Source organism: Fukomys damarensis, unplaced genomic scaffold (genome assembly GCF_012274545.1).
Source record: "Fukomys damarensis isolate Sample0158 unplaced genomic scaffold, DMR_v1.0_HiC HiC_scaffold_26, whole genome shotgun sequence".
Classification (NCBI taxonomy): Eukaryota; Metazoa; Chordata; class Mammalia; order Rodentia; family Bathyergidae; genus Fukomys; species Fukomys damarensis.
In genome coordinates this window covers 9,746,019-9,769,433 of record NW_022900938.1, presented here as the reverse complement: position 1 = coordinate 9,769,433, position 23,415 = coordinate 9,746,019, and the positions used below count along the sequence as shown (strand labels likewise).

General features: G+C 35.6%; 1 protein-coding gene across 16 annotated transcripts in view; it reads left to right on the top strand.

Annotated features, from left to right (window-relative positions):
- The window catches only part of Gulp1 (GULP PTB domain containing engulfment adaptor 1), a 236,590-nt gene that overhangs the window by 122,829 nt on the left and 90,346 nt on the right, over positions 1-23,415 (top strand). For all 16 annotated transcript variants that reach the window (XM_033756344.1, XM_033756343.1, XM_033756346.1 and 13 more), the window contains exon 4: positions 20,697-20,772. In XM_033756344.1, the coding sequence (XP_033612235.1) occupies positions 20,745-20,772 (28 nt within the window). In that variant the 5' untranslated portion in view covers positions 20,697-20,744. The remainder of the gene's footprint in view (positions 1-20,696; positions 20,773-23,415) is intronic.

The following is a 23,415-nucleotide window of genomic DNA, read 5'->3' as shown; positions in this document are numbered from 1 at the left end:
TTTGTAGCAAAGGTTAGAAAATAGATCTAACTCGCACGGTTTTTCAAGAGATGGGGGCAAGGTAGTGACGAAACTGAAGTTCCAGAATTTGGAAAGAGTTGGGATTACACTAGAACAAAACACAGAAGTTCGGGGAGGAGGAAGCTGTCCCTGTTCCCTGCAGATAAAGGAGACCATGGAGAAAAGAGGTAGAGCTAACTAAGTGGGTATTTGGATTTCAGCTTTCAAATGTGCAGTCCCTAGTGGTGACTGAAGTTATCTTAGTAAAGGTGGGAGCAAAGTGTTCCCCTAAAATCCAACTTTATAAGAGGAGAAAATATTTGTGAATGCTGTCCTGGGTATCAGGGAACACTACATAAAATGAAGGGCAGAGAAACGGGGTAGGGCAGTGTGGATGTCTGTGTCTTATGGACAGTGCACTTCTCCAGTTTAAGAAAAGCCTTTAACTTTCTCTTGTCCTCAAGGGCTGGGGCTTTGGCTTCATCTCATGCATGCACCCCAAGACTCCATGCAGCCAGGCATGATAGAGAGATTTAACGAACAGAAGTATTGTGTTTATGCCAATCTTTAACCGACTGCAGGCTGAAAGTATTGAAAAATTACATTTCTTAGTCATTGGACACTATCACTGCTGATTAGGACTTTTAGGTCCTCTATCTTATTCTTTTATATTCTTTCTCTTTTATTTCCCATTTTAACCACAGCTATTTAGTGTACATTTGTGTGTGTGTGTGTGTATTCATTCTTTTAAAATTGTGTTTTTTCGTGTGTGTACAAAGATTGTTTAATTTGGAGTTGAATTATCTGGTTCATCTTATGTGTAGAAGTCAACATTTCTCCTAACATTAATTCATGTTGCCTTTTGCACATAAAATCATTATTTTATTTTGGTTTTTTGAGACAGGGTCTCACTATGTAGTTGAGTCTAACGAACTCACTATGCAGCCCAGGCTGGTCTCAGACTCACAGCGATCCTCCTGCCTCAGCCTCCCGAGTGCTGGGATTACAGGAATGCGCCACCACGCCCATCTTAAAATCATTATTTTAAACCAGTTGTTCTGCATAGTACCACACCAATACACCACATCTCCTCTCCCCTCTGCTGGCTATGGACGTTCCAGTTGCCCACAACTCCTCACCACCACATACATGCAATCCTGTGGTAAGTTTCTGCGTATCGGTTTCTTGTAGACCTAGAAGAATTCCTTTGGGATAGATTCCTCGGATTGAATTGTTTTTCATAGGACATGTTTGCAGTACATAGTGAGTGCACTTACTGTGGGACGTTGGTACATGTGCATGACACATCTTCATTCTTTTTAGTACCCTTCCCCTCTGTTACAGGAGATGTGAAGATTCGTTTGTTTATCAGCACTGTGGGTTGCATTCTCAAAGAGCCACACTAGTAAGAAATTGACACCAATAGCACATAAAAGTAATCAAGTCCTGGTCTAGTTATCTTTAACTCTGGCTGTCCTTTAGAATAACCTGAGGTTCTTTTTTTGTGTGAACAACAAGAGTTCATACTTTGAGTGAAAAGGTGGGTGAATCCTTCAAATAAATACACTTTCATCTTTCCCAGATGATTCTGATGATTCAGGGTTCAAAGGATGATTCACTTCAAGTGACAGCCACTGTTAGAATCATGAGTCAGTGCCAGCAATGGACAGAATGAAGTTTTCTAACCTTTCCAATCCAATGAGTAGGAACGAATGTAGTTTTAATTTGCATTTTGTTGATTATCAATAAGTTTGAACACCTTGGTTGCCAAACTGGGATTTTTCAGTTCTGTAGATTGACAGTTTCTAAACTTTGTCCTTTTTCCTTAGAGGTTATGCCTTTGTATATTTTCGATACTACTTCTGTACTAGTTTGAGGAAATATTTTTCCTTAAATATGTCTTGTGTCTATAAAGTTTTTCATGGTGATTTGTTTTTGAGGTCAAAAGTTTACTTTTGCTGTAAAGAAGGTTGTATTTTTGGTTTTCATAGTGTTCCAAGAATAGTTTTTCTTGCTCTGGATAAGTATTATATTTATCTATATAGTCTTCCATTAGCTTTTTAGTTTATTTTTCTTACATGTAAAGATTTCATTACATTTGAAGACCACTTCTGCATAATAGTGTTACTTATAAATATTCCATGTTCCGCCTGTGTAATGAAACAAAGTTTTTAACATCATCTGTTAAAGACCCTGTCTTTTCCTCACTGGTTTGCAGCATCTCATCAATTACATATCAAAGTACCATCTTTAAATAAATATGTTTATGATTCCATTGTTCTAAGATATTTTTGGGATCTTACACCAGTGTTACTGTTTGTATTGCAATAACTTTACAGCATGCATATCTTATTGTCACTCTGGACTCCCTCTTTAATCTCTTTTGTAAAAATGGTTTGATTATTTCTAAACATCCATTATAAGTTAAAGGAAACTAACATTTACATGTAAGAAATTTTATGTGGGAATTTATATGGAAGAATAAATGAAATTTTTGAATACATTTAAAGTAAGTCCCTCTAAATTGTCTGTGCAGTACATTTTTACAAAGTAAAAATACTTTTTGCATAGCAAAAGTACTCAACTCAACTGAAAATTTTGATTTTATGCAACGAACAAATAAAACTTAAGGAATAACTGATATTTTAACAGCATCTCATTCCCATCATATTTCCGTTTGTTCACACCATGTTTGTAGTTTTACACGTCTAATATTTCTTCTTCATAGCTATCTTGTGAATTATTTGAGGCAAGCTTTTTCTGTGTTGCCCATGTTGGTCTTGAATTCCCGAGCTGAAGTCATTCCTTTGCCCCAGCCTCCCAGTGGCTGGGACCACAGGCACATGCCACTGTGCCTGGCGTCTAAGAATTGTGTTGTCATTAATTCCATAGTGCTTTATAGTTTTATTCTTATAGTGAATAGGGTTTCATTTTTAAGTTCATTATTATGATGTAAAGTTGGTTTTTCATCTTCCAAACTTGCCGAACCTGCAGCATGAATTCCAGTAGATTTTCCATGACTTTTCAAAAGGTAGATAATCATATCATTTGTTGCTAGTACCAGTTCACCTCTTCTTTCTGATCATCACAGTCCTGTCTTTTGCTTTGGTGCCATCGGTTTGCTCGTAGTTTTAAAGAAATTGATTTTAATATTGCCCGTTAGGTTCCTGTACTGCTTGCCGAAGGCTGCAGAGGGAAGGACATTACTCTATTTCTATTGTGGTAACAGAGATTTTTCTTTTTAATTCTATACAAATTTTGAGTTTTAAAAAATTTGAATTAATATTTGTATATCTTCAGTGAATGATGACCTTCCTCTTCATGCATGGAAAAATAGGGGCAAATTTTCTTCTGTTGAGCAGTCCTTGAGTTTCTGGCATAAACTGTAGATTAGTGGTGTTATTGCAAACACCTTGTTGGGTTTAATGAATATGATGGGGTGATTGCTCCCCACTCCCAGTTTATGTTGCATTGAAGCTCAAGTTCAATTGCAAACACTAGTACTTCTGAATGTGTCTTTATTTGGGAGTAGGGTCCATACAGATGGAAAGCTAAGGTGAGGTCTTCCTGGAGGGAGTGCCCCAGACCTGGGAGACTGGTGTCCCTAGAAAGAGTGCTCCGGGAAGAGACAGACATACGGACAAATAGAGGACGATCTGAAGACACAGAGACAGTGCCATCTACATCCCAGGGAGAGGTTCATCATTTAGGGAAACTTTTAGGCAACTGAAGCTAGTGGAGAGGCCTTAACATGCGCTTTTAAAATATTTTTCTGATATAGTCTATTCCATTCTTTTTACTTAAATTGCTAATAGTTTTAGTCTTTCACAGGCAATATATCTTTAAAATATTATTTTCTATATAAGCTGAGGCTCTCTGCCACTTACTTAGTGTGCATAGGCTAATAACATGCACTATAAAGTTGGCAGGCTTTTATTTTCTACAGTCTCATTTTATATTTTTCATTAGTCTGTTTTGATTTTGCATATGGCTGCTCATGCCTGCTACGCACTGGGTAGAATTCCTTTGCCTCACTTAAAAGACTCATACTGAAGTTTCGTTCTTAGTGGTGCCCTTCCCTGTGTGTTTCTATGCTTCTCTTTCCACATTAATTCCTTGAATTTTAGCATCTGTGATTTCTCAGCAGTAAGTCAGTATTAAACATGGCTCACGTTGCTTTTGTTTTTTCTCTGTGATCCATCACAGAGCAGAAATTTATTGAGGTTTTGATCCTGGGCTGTTAGGGATTCCCATTTTTTTGTATGTGTGTGTGCATCCTCACCCCTACATATCTTGCATATGTTTTTACCCCTGTGTCTTTCTGTCTTGTATAAAGCTATTATTTTTGTTAGTTTTACATTGATTTTGTTAAGACAAAATATTGTGGTACAAATTACGCTAGTGAGTATAAAATGTGGTGATATTGAACAGTTTCTTTCAGTCTTTTATAAAAAATCTGTTTCTCTTATTTCAGTTCCTAAGAAGAGTTTTAGAATGGGGTTGCCATTCTCAAAAATTCTGAAGCACTGTATTGTCTGCTAATGTACTGATCTCTCATTCATATTATGAGAGCGGCTCCATGAAACAGTTTTTTTTTCCTTTCACAGTACCTTGAAAATATTTCTGAATTGTTTTCTCAGCATACTGTGTTATTGTGATGGTTATTTTTTGATATTGGGGATTGAACTCTGGACTTTGTGCTTGCCAGGCAGGTGGCAGAACCACTGAGCTAAATCCCTGGCCCTATGGTGGGACCTATTGTCCTGTTTCTTAACAGCACAACTAACAGGTTTTTTGTTTTTTTTTTTAAATTTCAGCAATCGTCTCTTTCTGCTTGAATATGTACTTTCTCTTCATCCTTACTATTCTTACTTGAATTATAACATGTTTATGTCTGAAAATTTCAGTCTCAGATATTTTGTAATCTTTGAAAAATTTTTTGACTTTTACTAATACATATTTACAGTACATGATTACATTCACTGTAGGGAATTGGTAAATGTACATAACACATTTCAATTATTTTTCCCCCTTCCATCTTCCTTTTATTTTTCCAGCATCAGATTTATATTTACCTTATAAGTGTAAGACCTAAAGTCTCACTTCCACTCCACAGAGCGTGAACAGCTGAAAGGCCTCCATGATGCTGAGTCCTATAGCTTAACAATGGCTCCGGAGGCAAGACCCAGGGCCTTACTTCCGAAAGCAGTGAACAGCCAAGGGCCTCCATGCTGCTGCGACCTATAGCTCAGCGAGGCTCCGGGAGCTGGAAGGAGGAACCAGAGAGACACCCAGGAAGGAACACACCAGGCTAGATGGTAAACAGACCTTTATTAGTCTGGCCAGATGGCACCACTGAGCCAAGTAGCTCATAGAGGCAACCTCTCAGGGGCTGAGGTCCTTTTTATAGGGTTTTTCTAAACAAAAAGTCAGGGCATTCACAGACTACCAGAGGGCAAGATTTCAAACACATTGCTTACCTTATGCAGGAAATGTTCTGTGGTCACCTTTTGTCATACCATTTGCCCCTGTGCTGGCTGTTAGCCAAGTTAGCAATTAGCATATGAAGAAGCACAGTCTCTGGCCTATTAGCATGGAGTCACTTTAGCTTATTCAAGTCTTACAATAAGCTCTTATAAAGTTAATTATCATACATACAAGCATTGAAAACCAGACTAATAGACCAAAGAACATATAAAATATGAAAGACAATTATACTAAGTCAAGGTACACTTTTTTTTGAACCTGAAATAATTCTGTTGATATTTGAGTTGTTTTCAGTGGGACATTTGCGTTAAACCATTAGATATCTCCATCTCCAAGTACAAAATTGCTTTTCCCCATCCACCTCCCAGCCAAACAAGCAAGGAAACAAAACCCAAAACCCACAACTCAGCTTCAAGTAAGTTTGGAAGAAATGAGATTCTAAATATTTACATACAGGGCAAGAAATGAATCACAAAACTATTTACAAAAATACACAAGTTTATTCGCATTAACAGTTGACACCAGTTCACAAAAATCTTAAAACATTAAAAAAAGCACTATATAAATTAAAGAAATTAGAAGTATGATGTAGGACTTTCTAGGATGCTTCTCCCATGCAGGTCATGGTTGAAAAATCAGGTTTTGCTATCTCAGAATCTAAATTATAAAATAACCATTTTTATTCTTGAACATTAACAGTACTAATCAGATAAGGAAAAAAAAAAAAAAAGACCCTCTGCCAAGGTACACTTTTAAATAACAGCGTCCACGCTGGATCACAATACTTTTTCTCTTCCTCTCTTTTTTTCCTATTAGCTGTCTTTTATTTATTACTTTATTTACATAAGAGAAACCATATTTAAGCTTCTGTATCCGAGTTACTTCACTTAACATTATGGTCTCAAGGTGCATCCATTTTCCAACAAATGGCTCAATTTTGTCACTCTTTATGGCAGAATAGTGTCACATTGTCCTTATCGGTTCATCCTTTTTAAATTTTATGAAGATTCTTTTTACATGTTTTTCAACTACATCTTCATCTGTTTTATTTTTTCTTTAATAGTATTCCTAGTATCTATATTTCAGTAATTTTATCTTAATCCTCTACATCTCTTAAAGTGTCCCTTTTTTTAAAAAAATAATCAAATGGGGCAATTCTTTAATTTAATCTTTGAAATGAGTAATTTAGCTATAAACTTACCCATTCTTTAATTTAGTCCATTTACTTTGGCTTTAAAATTTTTCAACCATAATTTAATTACTTATTACTTACTTATTAACTACTTTTTCTTTTTTCATTTAAAAGTATCTCTCCCTTTGTCCTTTAGGTATATTAACATATATTAAGCACTAAAGAAAAATATTTGAAAATATGAATAAGAATGATTGTATCAAGCAAATGACCATTTACTCTATCTCAGGGACAGAGTGGTCCTTTAATAAAAGAAATGTCTAGTGAAATAATAAAAATAGTTAGATGCTATTATAATTTTTCTCTATTCCTCTGGTTTTATTTCATTGAAAAGTTAAATGCAAATAAAGAATGTTTCTCTTTTTTTTTTTTTGGCACCGGGGATTGAACTCGGGTCCTTGTGCTTGCAAGGCAGGCCACCAAACCACTGAGCTAAATCCCCAGCCTCTCTTTCTTTATTGGAATCAATTTTTCTTTCATTTTTCCTATTGGTACAATATTTCCTTGAGCTCAGTGAAACTTGTCTTAAAATATGGATGGTTTTTATCAAATGGCTCATTTCTGAATATTGTCTTTATATATAGTTTTATATAGAGAGAGTTTTAAAATATTTATTCATTTAAAGAAGGAATGTTTTTAAAGTCAGAATAATCATTGCTACTATCATTATTAGCTTATTTTCTTTGAGGAAAATATGCATTGTCTTTATTGGCATATTTTTAATCACAATCCTGTAGAATATTTGTAGTAAGGTATCCATTTCACTTGTTACTGATTTTACTGAAGAATTTCTTATTCTGAAAGCACTTTCAAAGTAGTTTATGATTTTTTTTTTTGAGACCTTGAACTCACTATGTAGCCCAGGATGGTCTCAAACTTACAGCTATCTTCCTGCTTCAGCCTCCTGAGGGCCAGGATTATAGGCATGTGCCACCACGCCCGGCTTAGTTTATGATTTTTAAAACAATTTTATACGTTTTCAGCTGTTTTTGACAAGTATTTATGTATTTGCATATCAATAAAATTGTATTGTTTTAGAAAAGCTATTTGATTTGTAATTTAATATATGTTTACAATAAGATATTTGGCAAGTGCTAGGGTTTCAAAGAAAATGCATTTGTAAGCATTCATTTTTGTAGGAAATCCTTTTGTAATCTGTTTGAGGGCATTGGGTAGATGGTGCAATGAAAGCCCTCATTAGTATAAGAGAATGAGGGACTTAGCTTCCTTTGAGTGGGTATTTTGAAAGGAAATTTTGCAAATTAGTTCAGTAAAGTAGGTTGGGATCAGTTGCCAGAATTTTTTTTCAAATATATGCAAATGAATTGTCAAATATAAAACAAATCTGGACTTAAGTAAGGATAGACTAACTGAAAAGATTATTGTTATAAAGGGACAGGAACAATAGAAGTGGAAAAAATATGTCAACCCTGAGATCAACAATTAACTCAAAGATTAGGCAGGAAAATGGTTCATTTACAGAAAGGAGAAAGCAAGGCTAGAAAAAATTGGATGTGGGAACCGATGAATAAAGATGATGTGATTAGGAAGAATAGATCAGAGAGTGTTTTACACACACACACACACACACATGCACACACACACACACACCCTGTCAGCCTGCTCTTAGGAGAGGCTGTGAGGAAAGACTTGAGGCTGATGGGGCTTAGAATGCACTTGGATGAAAGAGAAGTTTGTTTTTTTTTTTAATTAAAGATTGCAAACATACATGGCAATAAGAAATGAAGATACTAAATAAAATTTTGAAATATACATTTATATAACAGCAAAAAAGGTTATGAAATAAAAATTTATACAACACAAACTGATAATCCAAGTACATTATTAATTTGATATGATCTTCAAACATATGTTCTTTCTCATTTTCTTTTCGTATAATATTTTTGAAATAATGTACTTACAAATAAAACAAAGTTACATATTATAGTAGAGAAACTGTCTTTAAAATTTAATAATTTATAAACTCCTTGGTTATTATTAATTTGATAAATATCATATGCTTGTTGATTGTATCACTTACATTTTCTAACAAAACTACCCACAAAAAAGAAATATTCTTGAAATCCAAAAGCAACTAAGAATTCACATTTTTATGATCAGATTTTCCTGTTTCTATTTTATTACATACCATACTTATTTTTATTATATTTTTATAAGCATAATGATAGAATTTAACACCAGTACATATTTAATATTCTTCCAAAACAAATGACTATGATTAAATCAAGCATGTAATTTAGAGAAATCATAAGGTTGGCAGAGAAACTATTGATATGCCAAATATGCAAAATCCTACCATATACATGACCATGTTTCTCATTTAATAGTGCACACATATGTGTAAAAACATACCCCCCACATATACACAATGTGTATTTTCTACTATGCAATATATACTTTGGTATAATAAGACAGTGCAGTGATGTGTGGAATGTGATTTGTGTGATTTGAGAAAAACAAATATTATCTTTGAGGCAGTTGGAGAATTTGTAATATGTACCAGATACTAAATGATATTAACGATTTATTATCCACTTATTTAATGATGAAATTTACTTAAAAATTAATATTTGTTATCAGTAGAAAATAGGTACACAGATATATTGATAACATAACAAAATTTGTCTTAACAAATTTCCAACCAAACAAGCTGTAGTGACAGAAAAGGAAGTTTGAAGAAGGCAGAGATGAAAGAGAAGAATGACAGATGGACCTTAATACTTTTCATACTACTCATATATACAGATTTCTTAAATTCTCAAATAAAAAAAGCAAAGAAAATGAAAACCAAAATAACTCATCAATTTGGTAGACCAACATATAAAAAAAAAATTCATGTGTTGATAAATTTTAAAACTATGAAATCTAAAGCCTGAGATTTAGCTCAGTAGTGCTGCACCTGCCTAGCCAGAGTAATGTGCTGAGTTTAATCCCCAGCACCAGGGAAAGAAAAAGAAAAAACGAAAAAAGAAGAAAAGAGAAAAGAAGCATACGTGCTTTCTAACATATTCAATAGATTAAAAATAAATTATGTTATCTCTTCCTCTTGAATTGCTTGCTTCACAAGGATGTTGTGACCTTGTCTCTTTCATTCAGTTTAGGTTTGAAATTTACTGTCTGTGAATAAGATTGCTATCCCTGCTTTTTTCTAAGCTCCTGTTGCATGAAGAAGTTTTCCATCCTTTCACTTTCAGTCTATGGGCTTCTTTTTGCACTAGGTGTGTCTTGTATACAACTTATTATTGGATTTTGCTTCTTAATCAATTCTGCCAGTCTATTTCTCTTGATTGGTGAATTGAGGCCATTAATATTGAGGGTTATAACTGATATGTACTAACTTATTATTGTCATGCTTTTTTTGCCTCTCCTTTTAGTTTCTTACCTTGCCTATTTTATTTGCTCTGTTGGGCCTCATTGTGTTGTTGCCTTCGTTGTCTTTTTCTAGGATATTGTTTAGAATTCCTTGCAGTGCTGGTTTAGTATTCATGAAGTTTCTCAGGTGTTCTTTGTCGTGGAAGTATCTTATTTCCCCATCCATTTTGAAAGAAAGTTTTTCAGGATACATCAGTCTAGGTTGGAGGTTGTTCTCTTTTAGTACTTGAAATGTCTCATTCCAGGCTCTGCTTAACCTAAGGGTTTGTGTTGAAAAGTCTGCTGTGATTCTGATGGGCTTTCCTTTGCATGTGATTTGTTTCTTATCTCTTACTGCTTGTGGTATGTTGTTCTTCTGTTGGGTTTCTGGGATCTTGATTATTACATGTCTAGGTGTAGATTTTTTTTTTTTTAATCGTGGCTAGTTGGAATCCTATGTGCCTCACTTAACTGTATGTCAAATTCTTCCCCTCTGTTTGGGAAGTTTTCTATAATTAATTCTGTGAACAGCTTTTGTAAGTCATTTGCATTTTCTCCTGCTACTTCTTGGATTCCTATCAGTCTTATGTTATTCTTCTTTGCATTGTCTAAGAGTTGTTGGATCAATTTCTCATGATCCCCAACTGTTTTTAAGAGACCTCTCTTTTTATGGTCACTGACTGCAATTTTATCTTCTATATCTGAGATCCTATCTTCAGACTCTTTTATTCTGTTGTGAACATTCTCAATGGTGTTTTTGATCTCCTGGATGTCTGCTCGAATCTGCCCTGTGGATTACATTTCTTTCTTATATTGGACATTTATTGTTTCCCATTCTTTCTTATGCTGGGCATTCATGGCTTCTATCATGGTCCTGAGCTCATCTATTTTCCTCTCAGTTTCTGTTCTAGAGTCTCAAATTATAACTTTCATTTTGCTCATCATCTCTATGATTATCTGGGAAATTACTTCTGTTTTAAATTTCTCTAGAGCCTGATTGATCAGTTTTGTTACTTCCTGTGCTTTGAGTTCAGGGTATCCTGATGGTTCACTGTCAGACTTTTCATCCTCATTTGCCCCACTGTTTGCCATTGGTGAACTGGAAGTCTGTCCCTGTATCTTGCTTAAGTGATTTCTCCTTTTTACTATTATTGTTGGGTTGTCCTTAGTTTAACCTTTAGGTTATTACTTAAATCTTCCTGATGTAGTTGGGCTTCAGCCCATGGGTCTCTAATGACTCATAGACATTCTCATTTTCATAGTAATGATCAATCAACTTGCAAATTGACCCCTTGTGGTAGTCATCAGTCTATCACCTTCAAACCATGTGAATTAAATTAAAATCAAGAAGCAACCCAGAATATGTTTACAGTGAATAAACTTTTCAATAAGGATATTTACCATTTAGGATGGGGTCTTAAAACAGAGTTAGGACAAGAGGACTAGATAAGTAAAAAGGTTTCATATGAAGCCAGAAGACATAGAATGACCACACAATTGTCAGGAAAATTAAATTCAAAAGGGATAAACAGAATAGAAGTATAATAGCCCTTGAGTGAGGTAGAATGACATAAGAACATATTGGGCTGGGGATTTAGCTCAGCGGTTTGGTGGCCTGCCTTGCAAGCACAAAGACCCGAGTTCAATCCCTGGTACCAAAAAAGAAAAGAAAAGAACATAAAGAAAAGAGAAAAAAACTAATAAAAGAAGAAATCTGAGTTAGGACAGGAGCAGAAACAAAAAGAGAGATGAGGGAAAATATAGTGGAGCAAGAGACTAAGTTGGAGAAAGAGGACAGGAAAAAAAAAGAATTTACAGAGTGGAATGAAAAACAAATGAGTTTGAAGGGCCTCTTTCAGACTATATCACTGCTTTCATAATATACAGTATGTGCTGCCATGTGCAGAGTCAAGTCCCCTGATCTTAGCTAGCTGGTGGCAGAACCCCACAACGCAGACTGACCTTAGGCTACAAGGCCCAGACTGAGTTCCCCGACCTCCTGAAGCTTTGATCTCTACTCAGTTATACTGCAGGCTTCTTCCACCCCTTCTATAAAGATGTTTAAAGTTGGGAGGGCCAGAAAATACCTTTTATGACCACCTCTGCCTCTACAGAGTAGGTCCAAAGATTGGCACAAACAGGAAGTCTAAAAGTGCTGGGGTGGGGGATTGGGGGGGCCAGGGGCTCCCACTCAGCTACCTTTCTGGTGCTGAAGATGGCGGGGTGAGGCCGGCAGGGGAAGGCCCTGAAAGAGAGAAGTTTAACTAAAAGTCCAGGAAAGTCAAGATTCCAAGTAGTTTTCCCAAACTTAGTGAGCACAAGTGTTTTTGGCTGATCATTTCTTAAGCAATGAATGGGAATTTGGAGTTTTGCTTCAGCCTTGTACAAAAAGGTACAAAAAGGGAGAATTTTGAGTCTCATCTAAGTTGTGTTGTAAAGTAAGTTGCAGTAAGTTGTTTCTGAAATACAAAAATACAAAGAGGTGGTCAAATTCTTCTTTTACTGCTTTTTTTTTTTCCTTTTTCCAGTATTGGAGATGGAATTCAAGGTCTCCACACTGAGCTGTATCCCCATCCCTTTCATTATTTGTTTAAATTTTGAGACAAAGTCTCATTAATTTGCCAAAGTGTCAGGCTTGGCTTCAATTTGTAATCCTCTTGTCTCAGCCTCCTAGAGTGTTGGGATTACAGTCATGTTCCACCATTCCTGGCTGTGGGAGACTGTCTTTAACTTTTTACATTTTTCCAGAATTGCGGAGCTAGGGTGAAAGTCAGCATTTTCGAGAAAGTAATGAGTATAAAGATCTCTGAGGAGAAACGTTCTGCCTGTCATACATGAAAGATTGGCAGAAAGACCACAAGAAGATAGCTAGCAAATTTAAAATGACTATAGTCCCACCGATGTTAAAAGTAGAATGTGCATGATTGCAGTGGTGAAAACAGGGAGTACTCACTGTAGCCAATGCACTGTGCGTAGATCGGGACAGCGGAGATTGATGTCCGACACTGACTTTAACAGTAGAGACAGCACGGTTTTTCTGTGTCAATATTTACATCCTCTGTTTTGGAGGTGGAGATTTCCTGCCTCATTGTGGGAGGCTCTGGTCATCAAGTGAAAAGGCGAGTTTTTTTTTTGAAGGTTGCCTTAAAAGCCATATGAAGGAATAAAACTCTCTTAAAAGAAAACTCAATCAAATGCTTGAGGTTGTGAGTCTGGATTCATTTATAGTTATTGAGTTTTTAAAATTTAATACAACTACTAAAAAACTAGGCTTACTGTAGAAAAGCCCAATCTATAAGCAGCTTACATTAAGGTAAGATATTTAAATGAGAATTTTCAATAAAATAGCTTATAAAAGGCAGAGCTTTTGAAAGTGAGATAAAAATGCTTATATTGTTGCTTTGTGTGTAGAGATCGACTGAGCTGTAAAACAATGCACAGTTTGCAGTCTAGCCTTAAAATCTAATACAATTAATTGTATAGTCAAGCTGTGTATTCCAGTCTCTTAAAGGAATTCGGGCAATTTTGCCAAAGGAAATGTTACCTCTGCACTCAAACCTCACAAGTTCTAGATCACAGTTAGGGTATGGAAGAGTTTGGTGAAGTGGCCAGATCACCAGCTCTAAAATGATACAGTGTTGATTTGTGCAACCAAAATAGGAGGAAGAAAGTATACTGCTCTGATAAAATAGCTATGAGCTATGCTAAAAGAGATAATCTGTTGATTAAAATATCCACAAAAAATTTCAGACTTCATGGCATAAAATGAAATCTGAGGTTGCTTTTTAATTCCACAGATAAGAGACCCAAGTGCATTTTGTTGCAAATAACATTTGATTCAACATAGGCAGTTTCACATCCTATAAAATGGTTTTATTAGTCTTCATGAACATTTTTCTTATCATAATTATTTATCGTATGATTGTTTCATGTTAGAGAACAGTAGGTGACTTTCGTTAAGAATATAAGATCATGATGAAAATCTTTGCAGAAAGTAGTTAATTTATCTTTGGTAGGGGTTAAAATAAAATAAAATAAAATCTCCCTATCTCTGCATTGAGGTGGACTGCCAGAAGCCAATAGACATTTGTGGGTGGATACTGTGATGGTCTTGCTCATATGAAAGAGATGTCTTGTGAACTTGACAGTTTCAATATATCTCCTTCCCTGGACCTTTCACTCTCATGGCCAGGAGCAGCACAGAGTTCTAGGGTCCTCCTCATTTCCTGGAGGTGCTGAGTGGAAGGGAACAGGAAGTATCTCTGCTTTACCTGCCTTCTGTGTGGAACTTTATGATATATATCCCAACCTTGTCTCAGTGAGCTCCCAAACTCATGCTGTGCAATACAGTTTACATCCCTGGGATGTTTTCTTGAATAAGCCTCATCTAAGCTCTCTTCCAGCAGAAGCTGTTATTGTTAGAATAAAGTGGCTTCAGTGGCATACCTTTCAATGTCAGAAACGACCAACTACATAGTCCCATTTTTTTTTTTTTTGGTTCATTAAAGACTCCATCCTGACCACTCTCTTGGTGTTGGACTGCATGCCTGGCTTTCCTGTTTTGTTCTGGAAATGGTATTTTAAGGTGTGGTGAAGAGTTGGCCATATTACCAAGGGCCCACACTGCTTTCCTTGAATGATCCCTGCCCCAGTCAGGAGAACCTCAGAGGGGACCAGTTGATGGCTCTTGGGTAGCAAATGGCTCTGAGCTCTTTGTGTTTAACCCACATCCTCATGCACATGATGCATTTTGAAAACATTCTTCCTCATTCCTTTGACCTTTGACCACCCAAGAATTCACTCTTCCCATCTTCACTTAACAAAACAGTCCTTGAACTTTCCCCTTGGCTGGAACAGCCCTTCCTTGCTCTCGTGGGCCATGGTGTCCCCTCTTCTCTAGAACTTGACATGTCCACGAAGCCCAGCCTTTTGTATAAGTGTGTACTCCCTTTGCCACATTCCATGTGGATTCCTCTCCTGGTAAAGTGAAATTTCTGTTTGTGAACAGTTTCTTTTTCTTGGCTACATTCACTGTTGATCTATAAATGCAAAGGCTGTGATTCATGGTCATAGAATCAATGCAGAATATTGTAAGATGGAACTGGGGTTTTGCTCTGATTCTGCCACCTGCCTCACAAGCACAAGGACCCAGGTTCGATCCCTGGTATCAACAAAACAAAACAAACCAAAAAAAACCAAAATATGGTAAGATGTCTTCCAGTTGGGAAACTCAAGCAGAGAAACTACAACAGATAATAATTCAATCAAAACAAAAGTGTCAAAAGCAAACTGAATTCTAGTAGGAATTTGGAGCCTTTGTTAACCTTCCCAAGCAATGAAGTTGTAATAGTTATCTTGACTTCGGAGTGTTTAACAAACTGAAGGAGCTATTTCTGTATCTAAATTTGGAGGCTCTAATAACTTCATATTCAGTAAAGCATGGACAAGATCTGAAAGTAAAGAAATACGTCTTCAATCCATTCTCAAAAGAAACCATTTTTTAACATCACTCAGTTTACCTCCCCACATAGAACTCAGTCTGCTGGAGTTTATTACTTCAGCATCATCTCTGATTCTATGTGAACAGGAGTTTAGACTGATGTTTATGTGAATATTTTAATCAGATTTTTTGTTTTTTTTAAACCTTGAAAGAGTTCCAGGAATGTCTGATCCCAAATGGGCTCATACTCATAAGAATAATGGTGAAATCCAAACTGATTATTTTACAGACTTTAATATTCATGCCATATCTAGTTTCCCTAATCATAACAAGATGATTTAATTTTCTTAAATAAGAGCTTAAGTAGCAGGTCGTAGAGCAGAAAACTGCCATTCATTAAAAGGCCACTCAGAACTTCTAAACTAGTTTGTAAATATCAGTGGGTTATTTCTGTCAGTTTTCAGACCTGAATATCCTGAATTTCTTTAAAGAAATATTTGATAACTCCAGACTTGTAAAATATTTGGCCTATAAATGGTTAAATTTACATCAAGTGACCTCACAAAGTTTTCTCAATGTGATTATTCATTTGTAAGTAAAATTTAAGTTTAAAATAATTTATCTAATGGAATCTGTCTTTAACATATATAGTAACTTTATAATTTTGCCTAGAGTTGAAAACTCACAATTTGTTTAAATGTGTGATGCTAATGATTTGGCAAATTATAAATAATGAATTATGCATTTTTCTCAATCATTTCAATATTCCATTTATGGGCTTGAACATAGCCAGACACAATAGACTTTAAATGAATTTATAAGGTTGCTTAATGATATATTTTTGTTGTTCTTTGTTTCATCTTTGGTACTGTGGATCGAATTTAGGTCCTTGCACTTGTGAGGCAGGCAGTGCAACCATTGAGCTAAAACCCCAGCCCTTAATGATATTTTTAATATACTACACATATGTAGTCTGAGCTCTTGCCTCTGGACTCATAAAAGCAAAAATTGTGTAACTGTGTTTAATGAAGAAACAAAACCAGTCTCAATAATCTTACCCTTTCCCCTCTCTAATAGGATTATATGTTTCTTTGTGATTTAATTTTGGTTGCTTCATTTTGACATCTGTACATAAACTCTGTCCCTTCCTCTCTTCCTGGGTCTATAATTTGCATCAAGTTTGGAAAATTCTCACCCTATATTTCAATAGCTTTCTGCTTTATTCCTCTATCTCTTCTCCTCCAGGGACTATTTGACTACTTGAAATTTTCTCACAGTTCTCAGTTTCCCTTCCTCCCTCCTCCCCGCTTCCTCTCTTCTTTCTTCCAGTTGGTCTGTTTTCTGTCTGTGTTGTGTCAATACTTGTATTTTCATTCCACTTTCATTTCTTCTGCAGTGCCTTCCCAGTGATTAACCTATGTGTACTCTATTTCTTTATCTCACACATTTTTGCTTTCATTTCTAGAAATTTGATCTCGGTTACATTTAGGTCAGTGTCTTTAACCTATTTTCTAACTTTGTGAACATACAGAATATGCTTAAATGTCCTTCTTTATATTTCTATTATCTTTGTCATTTCTGGGTAAGGTTTGATTGATTTTTCTGCCCATTATAGGGTGTACTTTTCTACTTCTTTGCATGCTAGATTTTTTTAAAAATTGGAGATAATAGACATTGTGGATTCTACCGTGTTGGTTGCTGATTAGTTTCGCATACATGGTTATATTATTTGAAGATAGTTTTGAGATACAGTGAAGTTGCTTGGAAACAGTGTGACCCAGCTTGCACCCAATTATTTTAAAGATTTGTTAGGTAGTACCAAAGCACTATTTATTCTCCCTTTAATCATTCTCCATTAGTAAAGTGAATATTTCTTAGTAATCTAATGGATTTCCTGTGAATTACGAACTTCCTCCCTTGGTGTTGGCCTCTGTGTGTGTCCCAGACTCCTCTCTGGTAGTTCATCAGCACGCAGTTGTCAGAGGATCTCATGCAGATGTCTCTGGCTCTTTCTAAAAGCTTTCTCTTCACTGGTGCTGCTGCTCCAAACACTACACATTTTGATTTCACTGCATTTTCAAAGATGTATCAGCAACTGAGAGGTTGTTGGGATCTAACTGAGTTCTACTTCCCTGTGCTACAGTAGGAAAATTTCTCTAGAGAGTATGCTGGGAAACCATAAGACTTACTTCCTTTGTTTCTCATCTCCTGCAAACTACTGTCTTCTGTTGCAAAGGAAGAGTCATTGCTTGATTCATTTTCCTTGCTCTGGGGGTTTTTTTGGTAGTAAGATCAATCTATACTTTGTTATTCCATCTTGGCCGGAAGCAGAAGCTTCTAAATAGGACTGTAGCAATATTTAATATGGAAAGGTATCCACATGTGTTTCACAGTGGTTCAAAATATGTTTTGAATGACAATGGTTCCTTTAAAAAATACATTGGGGAAATTATTCTAAGTTTTCATATATAATATATATCATCCTATCCCAAAGAGTTTTATGTTTAAAAAAGAAATTTAAACAGTACAAAATACTCGTTATTCAATATTACGTCTTAAAGATTGTAAATCTAAATGTGCATTCTTATACAGAAGTGAAGACCAAGTTGTATTACAACTCCTTTCTGTTTAATTTTAAAATAGTAATAATTTAGACCTAGTAAAATACATGGTACTACATTATATCTTGGGAAAAATTAATAAAAGATAAAAAGTAACATAAATAATTATATATTTAGATAAAATTTAGAGACATTTATCTATAGATAGATAATGTATGCATTTGATTATAGTCACTGAAACAATTTTTATGGAATGTTTATTCAAAAGAAAAGATTTATGTTACAGTGTAACTTGAAATATTTTACTTGCATATAGAACTTAAGCATATTAAATGTATAACTGTGTATTTTCTTTTCTCTACTATAAAAAACATTAAGTGTGTGTTATAATATATCAAATAAATACACAGTGTATTGAATGCCAGTCAGGCTTCGGGCACTGTAATACACAGTGGATCAGTGTGTGCATATTTTCTAGTTGGATAGTAAGATGTTTTACAAAAAAGTATAGAGTGCCACTGGATTAATTAAACAGTTAATGAATGATGTTTGACAGAGAAATCATGGGTTATTTTGGTTCAGTGACATATGTGATATTGACATTTATATGTGTGCATTTTGTGAGCAAGAGAAAGTCCTTTTGATGTTTAACAGTCATAGTGATGTTATATTGTTTTATGACCTCTTTATTGAGCCCTGCAAACTTTATATAATTTTGCTGTTTTTTCTTTTTATTTACACATCCCCAAGTAATATAAATTGTATTGTTCTAAATTTAAAAGCCACACTATTATTTAATGTTATGAATTTTTAAATTATAAGGCATGAAACTCCAATTTCATATTTCATTATCTACTGTTGTTGAAAATGTCTGCCTCATAGTTACAGAATTCGAGTAGTGAAAATGTATATTAAATTTGACCTGCTAGTTAATAAACTTCCTAGTATTTAGTTACTTTAATTTTTCATAGAAGTTGTAACATATCATATATCTTTTCTGTTGGTTTTCGTTTGCCCTTATCTCTCCAAGATGTATCAGTCAATAAGGTTATTAGTGAAAAGTAACTTTTGGGGTAGTCAGAGTAAAGTATGCTCCCTACTGTATTACAGTTTGTGTGTGTGTGTGCGTGTGTGTGTGGCAGCGTACTCTTCAAAGACGTTGGGGGATTGAAAGAGAAAAACGTTACAAAGATGTAGAGCTACATCCTGTCTTGGTAGAGTGGAACGCGTGTTGGGGGAGCCAGTCAACCTCTTCAGGAGCCTGCAGGGCTCCTTTCCGCAGACACAGTTAGATTTCATCAACACCAACAAGTAGAGGAACCGTAGACAAAGTCGAGCACATTATGATAATGATGTACATCGAATGCCAGGTAAAACAGAGAAATATTCTCAGAGAGGAAAGAGGGGTGATCGCAGAACGCAGCGCACTGGGGTTACAGAGGACTGACGTGAGGACCTGGGAACCCTGGCTTCTTGGCTTTAGGGAGACTTGGTGCAAGCAGGAAGGTCTCCGAGTGGGTGGTGATGGTAAATCTGTGTCTCACGGTGGGACAGGGGCGGTGTTTACAGAACCATGCATCTCTGCTGGTCCCCGTCTTCTGCCACTGGAAACTCATGGACAGGAGTGGGCATGATGTGAGAAAGTTCAGTTACTCTCTCTGGCAGCTTCTGCCAGTGAATCACTAAGACTGATTCCTTCATGGACCCCGAATAGAGATGATAGTGCATTTTGTCTTCACTTCCTTCTGAGTTCTTCATGACTTGTCTCAGAAATTCTGAGGGAATATTGTAGGAATCATTTGTTGTTTACATGGAAACATTTTACGAATAAAATTGGAATGTCTCAATTGAACAACCACTGTATAGAAGGTCAAGTCCATTAACAAGCTCCTGACTTTAATGAGTAGCATTCACCATGGAATAAATCACAAAATGAAGAGTTAATAACAAATCCTCTTTTCTGGGCAAACGCATACAAAGAAAGAACACTAGCTTTGGATCCCATGCTACATCTACCGTGACTACTGGTGTGTCACCCACCTCTGATATTTTTACTAGCCATGACACCTACATGGACCTCAGTTAAATAAAAATACACGTTTGTATGCATGAGTGGGTTTATAAAAAAATAAAAATACATGTTCATATGCATGAGTGGATTTATAAAAGTGACTTCATTACTAAACGTAAAGCAAATGGCTACAGTTTATCTACCACTGGTGTTCATGACAGTCCCAAATCCAACCGCACCTCTTCTTAATAAGCTCAGAGGAAAGCACTGACTTTTCTTCTCAGTTTTCAGATTAATATAATTTATTATCGATGCCTAATAGGAGAAAAGTTAAGAACTTCGAAGGAATTCAGCTGATATGTAGTTGTTTTTTTTTTTTTTGCAAATATTTCTGTATTTATCTCTACAAGATAAATTTCTCAATTGTTATATCTAAAATGATTAATAATTCCATTTTAACTGTTGGTGTCAATACTAATATTGAGTGTGTTTATTCTTACCCAGGGTTGGTGGGATAGTTTAAGATATAGTTTGTAAATATTTAAAAAGGTTTTGTCATTAAAATATTTAAAAGCTTTAGCATTAACATAAGAGACAGTCCTTTATGTAGTTTATATTTTGTTGGTTTTGTAGGGTAGAAAGTGTGACTGAGCTGAACATAAGACTTGGCAGATTCTCATCATGAACCGTGCATTTAGCAGGAAGAAAGGTAAGTCTGCTTGTTTTAGAGGATGTGGGAGTCAAACCAATACTATAAAAATAAAACAGATGATAAGAAATCTGTGTTTACTCTTATCAAAGCACAGCGCTCAGGAATGAAGTTGTTAGATCAATTAAAATATGTGGCTATTCCTAATTGGTTCACAACATCTCTGTGATAATTTCCCTTCCCCTGCAATTTTATGCAGTGTTAAGAAATTTCAAAGAATAAAATGATCTGAAAACTAGTGCTAACTGCATTTTATGTAGCCATATTATACTAAATTCTCCAGGCTCACATAAGCTTGCGCATATAAATTCATTATTGGGTATTTGTGTTCATGTGTATATGTTCACACACACGTGCTTTTCATAGATTATTGAATAATATGAACGAATTGGTAGTAAGTGGGATACTCAGAAAAATTTAAAAGAAGCATAAATTCAACCTATCATAACCATCAGAAAGGAAGACAATAACACAATTTACACACTGTTTTACAAAGAGCAGGAAAATATCGCATTTGACAAAATATTTCATGAGGCATTCATAGGAAAGAAAGATTTCATAGTTTAGTTCAATGAAGTTAAAGTAATATATTCTTTTCATTCTAGAAGTTCTGTAATGAAGGGTACAGGCTGTCTCATGTCTAACACACTATCAGTAAATTGGCAGAGAATACTTAAACAATGCTAATCGAATTCATACACAAGTGGAGGTGACTGACCAGGTGGGGTTACAGATACGTTAGTTGTACAGTTAGGTCTTATTCGACCCTATAGATTTACTAAGATATTGTAAACTGCTCAAAAAAGGTCCAGAAAATCTAATTATTTTTAATATATCATGTAATTATTTGATTTTGTTTGTATTTGGAAGATTCGCCTTCAGTGGCCTTCAGTTATAAAGTCAAGGGTGACGACCAAAGGCTGTTGTTCAGCTTTCTTTCTTTCCTTTTTTTTTTGGTACCGGGGCTCGAACTCAGGTCTTTGCATTTGCAAGGCAGGCGACAGAACCACTGAGCTAAATTCCCTGCCCCTTATTTCTAATATATGAGCAGCGAAGAATCCAGGACAGGGGCTGCAGCGCTCAGTTCCCTTCAGCACAGCCAGGCGTAGCGTGTCCTCTCTTTACAAGGTTTAAAGGATTGAAACAAACGCACACTCACTTGCCCAGATGAGAAACACTGGGAAACATCCAGCACTTTCAAACAGTAGCAGGAAGCACAGCCGGGAACGCTGGGCGTGGAGTGAGAGCTTCTTTCCAGTGTGTGAAGAGGCTCCATTTAGCCCTGGGATTTAGTTTAATAAAGGACAAGTAGGTGCAAATTATAAGGTCATTGATTTAATGTAGGAGAAAGCATCCGACAGAGTTGTGTAAAAGTGTAATAGAATGACTCAGATTGCTTAACTATTCGTGACTGGAGTGAGATGTTCGGCAGGAATTTAGATTTGACCTAATGACGCTTTTCAAGTCACTATTTGACTTATTTTTCTGAGTAAAGGGAAGTAAAATGAAGTTGTTTGGAGTCCATAGCTTGTTTCTGCTTTAAAACATATTTAAAAATAAAACACTTTTAATTCTTTTTGCAACTGAAGAAGTCTAGGAACCACTGATTTATTTTCATTAAAGTAATAGAAACTTGCATTATAACTCATCACTTTAATCACATTATCTTAGTTTTGTTTGTTGTTTTTTTTTTTTGTACCGGGGATTGAATTCTGGTCCTTGCGCTTACTAGGCAGGCAGTGGCACCACTGAGCTAAATCCCCGGCCCACATTATCTTAGTTTTTTTTTTCCTCAGTGAGTTTATTGGTACATTTTAGGTATACAGTACAATTACGTTCATCATTGGGATCTTGTACCTTTACATGACAGGTCTTGGTTCTCATTTTTTCCCCTTGTCCCTGCCCTCCTTTTACTCCTCCTTCCTCCCCCTTTACAAACACTTCATTTCCATTTCTTCATTTTCTCATATTTTTTTCTTTTCCCTTATTACCTTTCCCCTACCTTTCCCATGTTCCCTATGTCTTTAACCCCTTTCTTCCTATCTTAGTTTTAAAAAACCATTTCTTGAGACCTCGGCCATATGTGTGTGTATATATGTGATGCTTATAATTCCCTTTCTCAATCCTTTAAAATTTAAGCAACATTTAATTTAACATTTATTTGAAGGAGGTTAACAAGTCTCAAGGATTTTGAATTATTACACAGGTAACCAATGGTTGCATGTTTGTGCTGTTTGCCTGCAGTGGGAGCACAACTTTGGGGAGAAATGCAGTGATTTGGTGAATCAGGAATAGGATCACTAGTCATTGCCTCATTTTTTTTTTTAATTTCCTTTACCTGCTCTTATTTTTCAAGCCTCATGATGAAATATCCTTATCAAGAATTTATTGGTCAGTATTTTGCTGCAAGTCCAACTAGAACTTGGTATGTGAAATTCTGCAGAAGCCCATCGATTCTGACTCTCATTTGCTCAAACAAGAATTCTTAGAGCCTCTGTTCCTGGTTTTAACCATCAGGACTACTTAATTGAATTTTAATTTCAGAAAGTATCTTGAAATTTATGAAAGAATTCATATATCCTGACAATCTAGCTCTGTAAATAAATATATAATCCAAGTGCTATTTTTCATGACTGTTGTCTA